We start from the raw sequence: 12,419 nt of genomic DNA on the forward strand, positions 1-12,419 counted from the left end.
TTGCATAAATAGGAACAACAATGAATTAACCGTTTGCTTTTGTTGTAATTTATAGCTAGTGGACTGGTTAATTATGAAACAAGAGGATTCCCGCAATTTCGCCGCGTGGATTTAGGTTTTTAAAAATCCCGTGGGAACTCTTTAATTTTCCGGGATAAAAGTAGTAGTAGGATAAATGTCCTTCCCCGGGACGCAAGCTATCTCTGTACTGTAAATTTCATTGAAATCAGGTTATTGGACGGGCCGTGATAAGCTAGCAGACAGATAGACAGACAGACAGACAGACAGACGCACTTTCGCATTTATATTATTAGTATGGAAGTATGGATTAAAAACATACATATTTAGTGACAAAATATGATACTTATCCGCGAATCGTCCGCCTGGATTTCGGTTCTATAAATTCCCGTGGGAATTGATTTACCGGGCTAAAAAGTAGCCTGTCTGTCTGCGGGTTACAAGTTTTCTCTGTACCTCGTCAAAATCGGATTGGCCGTGAAAAGGTAACACACAGATAGAGACAATAAGTAGCCCAGGTCCGTCTCCGGAATCAACCTACCTTTCGTCAAAAATCGTTTAAACAGATGAGCCGTGAAAAGGTGACAAACAGATAGTAAGTATAATAGGATGACGTCGATTATACGAATTTCCTATTTCGGTTTCAAAGCGCCATAAATATTCAATGTATGGCGGAATATTCGTGCATGATATCTACCTATATGGAAACAAGACTAATGTCTTCTGGGGCGACTCATATATTTCAATATCATACGAGTATGAGAGAAGGGGCTCGGAAATGTTGGAGTTGAATCATTTGTCTTGCCCTTACGCTCTAATGGCTACAGCTTAATATTCAATTTTTTCACCTAATTGTGTAGCCATAGCTCGGGTCGGGAGATTAATGGACCTCTAGTGCACCCTTGCGTTAAAAAATTACGTCAAAGGGTGGGAGGTATCATTTCGTCGTTAGTATTGCTGCCATCCGTCATGCGTGCAGTAAATCTGTTTTGGATTGCAACTCTTATGTGACACTCAGTTTTTCATACATCGCTCAGTTCATCATAAGTTATGAATTTCTATATTGCCAAAAAAAATTTAACCTATTGACTAAGTAGGTATGTAAGAATATGTTTATATGTTGATACGTAATCAAATCAGAAATGAGGAGATTCGTAGGAGGACCAGAGTAACCGACATAGCTGAACGCATTGCAAAGCTGAAAAAAGATGTTTGAAAGAAAAGACTGGGGTTCCAAGGTGCTAGAATAGCAACCTTGTACCGGACAGCGCAGCTTAGAAGACCCTCCACTAGGTAGACAGACGACATCAAACAAGTCCAGGGTGACGCTGGATTCAGGCGGCACAGGACCGTGGCGTGTGGAATTCCCTCCAATCCAATCCAATCCATCAGCCTGTTTGCGTCCACTGCTGGACATAGGCCTTTCCAAGAGCGCGCCACCAAACACGTTCCTCAGCCTTCCTCATCCACCCGCTCCCCACCACCTTCTTCAGGTCATCGGTCCAGCGGGCTGGAGGTCGTCTCACACTGCGCTTACCGGTACGCGGTTTCCACTCCAGAACACGTCTGCCCCATCGGCTGTCGGTTCTGCGACAGACCTGCCCATTGCCACTACTTCCCTACAAAAGACATATGTCCAGAAGTGGACGTCTTCTATCAGCTGATAATGATGATGATGATGTTAATACTAAGTACAAAATAAGTAAGTCACATATTATTATCATCAGCCTGGGGACACGCACTGTTGCACTTAGACCTTTCCTAAAGAACGCCATCACATACGGTCCTTACACTCCTAGTATTTCTCATCCAGACAGTATCCCGCCACTTTGTGAGTCCAACTGTTTAAATTGTCGGTCCATACGCCTGCGCTTACTTGTTACGTGGTCTCCACTCTAGGATTTTCCGACGCTGATGCGACACAGTTTAGTAGGAAGCTATACACTTTTAGATACCTACCTATAAGTCGCGCAAATTGCTATTGCCTTGGAACCATGTCTCATTAACATCGAAATGACGTCATTTTGACGTCAGTCGAAATAAAAATATACCATCAACTCAAAACTTCAGTCTAGTGCGTCACTAAAATGGCATCAATGGCATTAGCAATTTGCGGGACTTATACATATTATTTGTTTTCTTGAGTAAAAAGTTTTTGAAAAGATATTTCTTATTTAAAAACTGGAAAGAAGGATAAAACGACTAGAACGGCAATGTTTACGATCAAGCAGCCATAACGTTTATTTTAGTTTTAATAAAAATCAACTCCCACGAGATTCCCCGAACTCCGAGAGAGTGCCGTACAATTTTCCAATACAGCCATCAAGGTCTGCAACATCCGAGAGGTAGTCGTCTTACAAGCTGAATTGATACTTGAGACACGCCGTGGAGCGGTATTCTCTTGAAAGCTTTTAAATTATATTTTCAAGACCTTTCAGCACGTGGCGAAAACGTCTGTGGCAGCGATCAATCGATTTGATTCTCGTATCGTCCCTTGGGTAGTAAAGACCGAAGTCAGAATTGAGATCGATTCGTAAATTGTCGTGTAAGCAGGTATGATTGTAATATTTATATTAAGAAATTATTATAAATACGAAAGTGTGTATATATCTGTAACATTTTCACCATCTATCCGGTTAAACAATTTCGACGAAATTAGGTACAAATAGGTATAGCTTGCATCTCAGAGATGGACAAAGGATAGGACATTCATTCCGGAAAATCAAAACGGAAATCCACGAGCGCGATGTCGCGGGTATTAAATAACTAGTAGCCTACTATAATTATTATTATAATTTTCTTAATCATAACGTATGATTTACATTGACTACTGTTTTACATTACTGTTTATCCAGAATATCTAGAAACAGCTAAACTGATTTTGACGGGGCTTTCTTTTCTAGAGAACTATACGAGAAATGATTGCAGGAAAACTAAAAAGAATTTTTAGAAAATCTTAATCCAAGCGGATGGGTCGCTTAATTAATGTTCATTATTATAGCCTTACCTGATAGACAGAAATGATCAAAATGATTTAAGCTTTTAAACGCGCCGCGCGTTGGGTCTCCATGTCTTTAATTCTTCCTATCACGAAGAACATTTCCAGCCGCCCGTATAATATTCAGGATATGAAAACGGCTTAGTGTTTATGCTACTACAAAGCTCATTTTAAGATAATCTAAAGCTAAGGGAACGTTTGAGGTGGGAACGTTAACATCACTTGTGTAAATTGCTGTCTCAGACGCCTGGGTTCCGCTTAACCGAACTCGGGTCTGCAATAACTACTTATTATGCAAAATTCAACGTTTTGGTTCACTGCCAGCAGCCCATTCCACGAGTATGTACCTTCTGCTGAATTTCTACTTTACAGATGTATGGGCGTTTGTTCTCATGCGCTGTGGCGCTGGCACTATGTCATCACGTATACTACGCGCTACACTACCTATATAAAACCAAATGGGTCCGCGCCACGTCGCTACCACTTTATATAAAAAGCTTTCTTACATAATACGGCAGTTGCCTAAATATCGGTACTAAGTGGCTAGATACCACCCTACCGGCAAAGCCGTGCCGCCAAGCGATTTAGCGTTCCGGCACGATGCCGTGTAGAAACCAAATGGGTTTATTAAAAACTGCCATACCCCTTCCAGGTTAGCCCGCTTCCATCTTGGGACCAATTCAACTAATTGGAAAATTACTAATTAAAATTGACTTTATAGTAGGCAGGTATGTACAAAATGTTCAACCGATTATTTTAAGTCAGCATCAATTTGCCAATTTGTAAGAGGACAACCGCTTAGCAAATCAAATCGTAAACTTACTATTAAAGTAATATTTTCCCTAATCTTCAAACTAAGTGTTTTGTTTTAGAAAATATGAAAGTTTTCTAGTTAAATAAAATAATTGAAAACAACAAAGTAACAATCGCATCTTATCCAAACAATTTACGACGCTTAAAGTTCTAAGAAATGCCTCACATTGATATAGTCATTAAAGATCTCAGAAATTCACTACCTATTCTCTATTCAGAACACTTTTCAAGTTATTCAAACTTCTAAACGAAGAAATAAACAATCTAAAACCCGCTTAAAGTTTTGAATAAGGCGCATTACACACCAACAGAGTGAAGTAGAGCCAAAGCCTAACGCCTTCGTCTAAGATAACTGATCGAATGCATACCCGAGACGATCCGTGAGAAGCACAAAAGTCGCATGAGGCAACCACAACGCCATTTTTCATAACTGAAAATGCGGATGACTTCAGCAGGAAGATTCAGCCCCATCGGAAATAAAGAAAAGTTCTAAGGACATCATGCTGAAGTTGCTCTCATTGTCAGAAGGTAAATTCAGTTGAAAAATGAGACGCTTGTGCCTTCTGCAGGATATGCGGCAATATGTGCCATTTGAAAGTAGGTATCCGATAGTGAATGAGTATTTTGCACAAAAACTCATTTTCGTGCTTGTTTTAGTCATTCATAATTATTTTATAGTTCACGGATCCGCTAGAAGTTGCCGGATCTGTTAAGTACCTAGGTACCAAAAAGAGCCGGATTCTCCGGATCTGGATTGCAATACCTTGTGCAAATTCTTTGTAGCCAACTTAATAAGATCGCCTACAAAATTCTGTATAATGAGATCAGCTCGATTTACATCAAAAAGCCTTCGGGCGAATCTAATAAAATTAACAATTCTTTCGACTGTCTGACACGGGTTCGGGCATCTCGATTGAAATTCAAATCCGAAGTCTCGAGCATATCTAATATAATTAAGACGCTCCAGTAATTGAGTAGACATCCACCCCAACTGTTTCAGCTAAACTTTCGCTTTATAAAAGTATAGTCCAATGAAAAGCTTTTTCTTTAGTATTTTATTAATTACCCTATCAGCAATTTTAATTAGCTGTGAGTTTACGAGCAGACTTGCATATACCTGATTTTGAGAAACTAAGTAGGAAGGTATCGTGTCTTAGCGGTAGCGGTGATTGGTTTTTATTTACCTAATTTCTTAGCTTAAAGTCAGAAATAATCGATTGGGTGGAAACCTATGTAACCGTAATACAATATTTGCCTGCCTGAAAGGCGTAGATACCTCTTTAATGAAAACCGGAGGTTTTTTACGAATTTCAAAAATACGATAGGTATACCTACCGGCTACCTATACCCGAGGAATCCCTTGCTAGCTATACCTAGGTAGAAATATTTATACAGAGCTACTTACCTACCCTAAACAAACTAATATAAATACCATTAGAAGTACGTAACATAAATTAATACGTTTCACGTTATATGTAAATTAGGATAGACGCTATCCCGCAAACACTGGGTGAATTAATGTCTCGCGTCTCACGTGCCCTGGGGAGCGAACTTAAATTGTAACAATATCGGATCCACAGCTACTCGTGTCTTAATAAGAATGTATTCAAATTACTTGTTAGTCTTGTTATTTTGTGCAGACACATGTTACGGATGAATATAAAATGCGCATTTGAATATCGAGCTTTATTCAGTTATATTTACCTCCGTTCGATTTTAGTTACTTATTTCTTAGTTCGTTATATCCTCTCAGGTTAGATTTCTATATTTCTGGATGGGGCAATTTTGGAAATTAGGTATGGTGTCCTGGGAGGTATCAGTATACGGGCAGTTTACTGTTTACGTGCTCAAACTTATTTAGTTAAAATTAGAACCTAGTTACCTGTTCAAATTACCTTATTAGTCTTTTATTTTGTGTGCATATGTAGACACACATGTTACGGATGAATTTAAAATGCGCAGTTGTATACAGTTTCTTATTACTTATATTCCCTCCCAGACGCAGTGGTCTTTTAATTGAGAGGTCTCAGGTTCGATTTCCATATTTCTAGATGGGACAATTTTGGGAATTAAATCAGCTGCTCGATTCCAGAAAACCTACATCAATCATTATTATAATCGCAATTGTTGTGATTGGCTGACCTTATGATGGTGTTCTTGTTCACCAATAGCAATAGTGGGCGAACGTCAACCAATCGGAGGTGATTGCAATCGTTAGCTCCCACTGAGATTTTTGTCTATCGTTTGTATGGGAATACGTAACAGAGAGAGCGCTATACTAACTCCTTTCCTTGGATAGAGTATAAAAATCAATTTCGATTCGGATTCAAAGATAAAAATCAAATAACTAGTGCTCTTACTGATAAATGTAATTGGTGTTATATAATAAAAAAACCGCAAATCCATATCATTATGTATTTTGTACTTCACAACAGAATTATTGAGTATTGTTAGAGTAGTGCTTATCTACGCTATGCTAGGCGTACAATAAGTTCTTATGTCTAGGACATGATATTATACTTTGTATGTGTAAATATAAATATATTGTTAAACGGTATGATTAATTCATAGTATATAATAGTATATGTAATATAAAAATATTTAACAATCCATGTGATATATTACTAAGCGCACTTTTTATGAACAATTTCACAGTCGTAATAGGCCAATGCTATTGAATTGAGTTTATGGTTAGATACTTTAATAAGATACTTAAAAAGTTTCTGCTGTTCAGATTTTTGAAAACAATATTAGAATCATTTTAAATGATGATGAGGAGTTTAGTACGTAAAACAGTACAATAATTATAACAATTTATAACATAACATATTTCAAATATTTACGATTACTTTTAATTTTCCAAATAAGTGTAGTAACAAAACAGCTGCCTAAAATATAAATTAGCTAAGGCTATATTTTTATTTAGGCCTGATCTCAAAAGGCTCACGCTAAATATTTTTGAAAATAATAATTTGCAATTATTAATTTGCAATTATTATTTTCAAAAATATTTAGCGTAGGTATGCAATAAATAATATAACAATCGAAAACTTTGTGTCTCAAAAAATTAAATAATCCAAACATGATATAATAGGTTTGTAAGACAACATACAATTATTTCAAACTAAACAAAATATTAAAAATACACTTTGTAACTATAAATAATGATTAACACTAAAATTACTGTTCGACATTAATAACGTAGGTATTTAGTACATATTAGTTATAAGTTATAAACTAAGCAATAAATTGTAAATATATCTATGTTACTATGTAGACATAACTATGTATGTATGGCACCAAACATTAAAAATTAATAACTTCTTAATAATTATAAAACCAAGATTATGTTATGTATTAGCAAAATATTATGTTTTACTCAGGCTGGGCGCACACATTGGCTACTATGGTCTGAGTATCTAGCTGCTCTAGCAGTAATCTAAATATAGAAAACAAGAAGGTGACTGACTGACTGAATGACTGACTAACTGATCTATCAACACACAGCTCAAACTACTGAACGGATCGGGATGAATTTGGCATGCAGATAACTGTTATGACGTACACATCCGCTAAGAAAGGATTTTTAAAACTCAAGCCCTAAGGGCGGTAAAATAGGGATTCGAAATTAGTGTAGTCCACGCGGGCGAAGTCGCGAGCATGAGCTAGTAGCGTATAAAACAGAAGCTCCTTTTCTACGACAACTATCAAATGTGAAGCTTTTCAAAGTTCAGTTGAAGCTGTTCAGACACTCGAGCCTTCACGAATCAAGACACTATTTCACTTGGAACACGTATTTCAAAATGCTTCATCTACACTAGCACCATGAAAATAAGGTGAAAACTGATAATAGATCGAAGAGGCGAGAGCTGTCGTAGGCAAGGTTGTCTTTCTTTCGCTCTCACTTCAAGCAATCAGTTTAAATAATATTATGGTTTAAAATCTTTGACTTAACGTCACATCGCATACGCCGGCTACTCTAGAGCTACGACGGCTACTACATGAGTACAGTACAGATACTACAGAGGTACACCAGCTACTTTGGAGGTTAGACAGCCACTATAGAGGTACTTCAACTTCGGAGGACGCCGACTACTAATTTGGAGTTAAGGCATACATCTCAAGCAGCTAAAAATTCGCCGTTTTAACTGCTAGAAAGAAGCGATCTTGTAAGCAATTGTAGCCTATGTGCGCACAACCTTGGCATTACGAAAACAACATTTCGTATAACATTTGTAAAGGGTGTTTTACGCCAGAGCAACAAGCGACAATATGACATGTTACAATAGAAACCTTAATTTTAAGGAGGCCTTTGGGGTGTTACTATTAATACCACATCGCGATTCTAATATCATATGATTTCAAACATTCTGATTGTACGTCAATATAATTGTGATACTGTCAATGCATCAATCTCGTATCGATATGGATTGTGAGTTGTGACGCACGTGGATCGCGTAATAATATTGACAGTGTAATAGCCTAATAGGTGCTTCAAGCAGCATGCGGCAATCAGTTTTATGCTGAGACAAAATCTTGTAGAATTGGAATTAACGGTACGAAAGCCTTCCGATGATTCTTGCCACATTTTGAATCATTGTGGCACACATCCATGCCACATGTGGCACTGTGTTGCTCTGGCGTAAAACAGCCTTAAGTTTCTTTGTAGCAAGCGTAATTATTTGAAAGGCACTTCATTTAAACCTATCACTAAGCACCATACACATGATAAATGTGCGTCGTATAATAGCCTTGTAAAAAAGCATTATTGCTTATTATTATGCCTCCGTATATGAAAAAATATTTACAAAATTTACATGTTTGTAAATAACATTTCGTATTTTATAAATACTAAATTATATACAATTTTGTTAAGGGTGATACACTCAGGCTTTAAGCGGTTATTGCATAGCGAAGCCGATTTATTGTAAAGAAATCACGTATACATCGTAAAATTGTACCAAATAGAGATGTACCGAAAAATTCCTCCGAACTATCAAACAACTTAACGCAGCAGGTCGATTTCGTAAAACAGGCATCAATCATTATTACAATCTCAATTGTCGTGATCGGCTGAATTTGTGCTGTTCAAGAACAAGTTGCAAAAATGCATTGTAGCCAATAGTGAGCTAGCATCAACCAATCAGAGGTGATTACGATCGTGACATTGTGGCTGTCATTCTAACGCAATCGAGCCACCGATTTCACCAACCTAGGAATAAATTGGTTGTAATGACAGTTTTTGTATTGAAAACCTGTCTAAATATCAAATTTACTCTCGGATAAGACTTATTTTACGTTGGTGAAATGCGCCCTTAATATTTTATAGAATAGTCGATTCAAAGGGATTGATGCCGCTTACTGGAATACTTTATTTGATGAATTTTGGCATTTTATCGCTACAGCAGATTAAAATGTCGACATTCCAGTATTCGTTTGAGACGCTCTTACCGTGATGTTCTGAGTTATTCTGTCGTTTTAACATCTCCCGGGGTTTCACCATATCACTGAGGGATATCGCCAAATCCCGGTTTATGCTATTTCGCTGCGGCATATATAAATATAAGGGATGAAGACTAGATGTTAGTCGATTCACAACAATCAATTTTTTTATTAAATTTAAGTTTGCTTTTGATTTGACAAATAATTAAATATTCGGTACATCTCATTAATCGACCACAAAAGTGCAATAAATGTATCCTCATTCCTCGTATTAATAATAAAACACTATTGCTTTGTTAGTACATAATTTGCTCAACAACCTACTATATTGCTTATAGGGTGCAATACCTATTTTTTTAATTAACACACAAAGCATGTAAATATAGCTTAGATTGATTTGTTTTTAAGTAAAAGAACCGTAAGACTGCATTTTCCACTGACAAAACTACTCACATTATTACTTTGAAAAAATATATATAGTCCGTACAAAATGACTCCTCACGCGCCATTTTAACTCTATAGAGTCAACTGTCGTGCCAAAAATACGGTTCACCTTATAATAAGGACTAAAATCCTACTTTTGACATGACAATTGACACATAAAGTTCAAATGGCGCGTCAGAATTAATTTTGTACAAAACATATTATTGACGCAGAATCGAAACGACCAAGGCGATCATTCGTTCGGAGGAGCTTTTAATAACCAGGAAAGTTTAATGTGACACTCAAAGCAATCTCCAAATAAGGTAGTACTTTGGCCCTAAAGGTAAATTATTTAGCTAATTTTCCCGATATTTGTCCCAAATGTGTCCCAGTTTTTGTCAGCGGAATACCAGTCATCTTAAAGCCAAAACCGCAGAAGTCGCCAACCCTGTGGTCACTGCAGAGTGCACCACCCGCGCAATAGTCAAAGGTTGACGATCCCGTTCTCCGTGTAATACTCACCCACGGTGTCATCACCGTTCACCTGCTGGTCCCTGATGACTACTGTAGGGTTGTTGGAGCAGGAGGAGTTGTTTGAAATGGTCCGAGAGGTTTTGCACTTCTGACATTCGACGACGACTATCGAGTTCGTGTCCATATCTGTTTCGGTGCTGCTCGTTCGTCGTAAGTGGTTTGAGTTGTTCTGCATACGATGTTCGACTATTGCACGCCATAGACGAAGCTCTATACCGCCCCTGGAAATTAATATTTTCCTGAGTAAAAAACCGGCCAAGTGCGAGTCAGACTCGCGCACTGAGGGTTCCGTAATACAATCCTATTTTATCTACATTTTGCACGTTAAATCAAAAACTATTATGCCTAAAAATAAATAAAAATCTGTTTTAGAATATACAAGTAAAGCCCTTTCATTTATGATACCCCACTTGGTATAGTAATCTTACTTTGAAAGTTGAAAATAGCAATATTTGTGCCTGAAAACATTTTTTTTTCTTGTAATGTAACCACAAATTCACGGTTTTCAGATTTTTCCCCTCATGCCAGCTATAAGACCTACCTTTCTGCCAAATTTCATGATTCTGGGTCAACGGGAAGTACCCTGTAGGTTTCTTGACAGACAGACAGACAGACAGACAGACACAGACAGACACAGATAGACAGACAGTGTTCAACAGACAACAAAGTGATCATATAAGGGTTTTTCCTTTTGAGGTACGAAACCCTAAAAATCAGTAATATTTATTCACTTACTTCAAGTTGAGCCTCGCGATATCTTCTCTCTGCACATGCTGCAGCACATCAGGCAGAGTGTAGTGCTGAGACACTAAAGCTATGGCCGCTTCGTCGGAAATCCCCCGCGGTAACAACCACTCGCGAAAAGCTTCCAATTCCTCGCGATCATATTCACCGGTTGATTCTGAGCTGGGCGTCTGGCTTCTTGTGCTGAACAAAATAATATTAAATGTTGTATAGAAGCAGGCGTTACTTTGCGGAAGTCCATGATATACAATGAACCAAAAGCTTAATTTGCTATAATCCGCTGAAACAGGTCGAATCTGTAATCAGCCACCGGGCAAGCAATACGCACCAAGTATTTCGCATTTATAATATTCTTATATTAGTATAGATGGATTAAAGAGATGTGATTAAGATTCGGTCAACCAGAGGTAAATTCCGCGCGAGAAGCAAATTATTTATTCCAACTTACCTCGATTTCTTATCAACCATTTCCTTTAGGATTTGCGTTTGCATCTTTTGTTCCTCGAGCATCACTTTGAGCAACGCTTGGTACTGTTGATAACTCTCAATGAGTTCTTGTTGAAGTCTGAAAATGATGATTGGCATAAATCATCGTAATATTATGTTCTATACTTCCACGGAGAGAAGTTAATATAGTCTCTCTGTTATGTGGTCTCATACAAATGACAAAAAGTAAGTGAGTGTTAACCATTTTAAGTGACCAAGCAATCGGAAACGCCCATTCGTCAAAGGGTTTTTGGTCAAAGTACATCCATTAATGTAACTATTGAAAGGCATTTTTCACTGAGATCACAGATCAAGAAATAAGCACTGTTTTGGGCATAGAACTCAGAGGAACTTTTATAAACCTTTTTGTTTATTTGTTTTCTCAGTAAGAATTATTGCCAAGATTGTCATTACGAGCGGAATTAGTTGAGTGTCTTTTAATTACGCCGGAGTGTTACGCACAAACCGTTACGAGCAATATTTCAGTCATTAAATAAGTTTTCTTTGTATTCATATTCCAAAATTTATCCATCAATGGATGGATAAATTTTGGCCTTTTGAGGTGAGCGACGACACGACGCGACTTTTGCATGTACAACTACGCGGCACTGCGTGCACGACACACAAGTAGCGGCGGAGAGCTGAAGGAGAGACATCCGCCGCACCGCCGCGTCTTTCCGTCTCTTGCCCCGCTAAATTCGCGTCTAATTACTTTAGCTCGCGATAATGCCTGCGCTTAAGTTAGTCGAAATAAAACTTACTTGTGATTGTCTAGTTTCAGCTGGTGCAACTGCAGCGGGTCGCGCGGGTCGCGCGTCGACGTGGCGGTGGAGAGAGCCGAAGGAGAGACATCCGCCGCACCGCCGCGTCTTTCCGCCTCTTGCCACGCTAAATTCGCGTCCAATTACTTTGGCTCGCGATAATGTCTGCGCTTAAGTTATTTGGAACAAAACTTACTTGT

At 38.0% G+C, this 12,419-nt stretch overlaps 1 protein-coding gene across 1 annotated transcript; it reads right to left on the bottom strand.

Annotated features, from left to right (window-relative positions):
- Window positions 1-6,230: 6,230 nt before the first annotated feature.
- LOC138402658 (mitogen-activated protein kinase kinase kinase 15-like) lies at window positions 6,231-12,351 on the bottom strand. The gene is made up of 4 exons (XM_069500231.1): window positions 12,220-12,351; window positions 11,421-11,537; window positions 10,964-11,155; window positions 6,231-10,449 (listed from the first exon to the last, which is right to left on the bottom strand). Exons 2-4 carry the CDS (start codon window positions 11,480-11,482, stop codon window positions 10,179-10,181), a joined length of 525 nt encoding a protein of 174 aa, XP_069356332.1. The 5' UTR covers window positions 11,483-11,537; window positions 12,220-12,351; the 3' UTR covers window positions 6,231-10,178.
- Window positions 12,352-12,419: the final 68 nt, after the last annotated feature.

Source organism: Maniola hyperantus, chromosome 8 (assembly GCF_902806685.2).
Source record: "Maniola hyperantus chromosome 8, iAphHyp1.2, whole genome shotgun sequence".
NCBI lineage: Eukaryota > Metazoa > Arthropoda > Insecta > Lepidoptera > Nymphalidae > Maniola > Maniola hyperantus.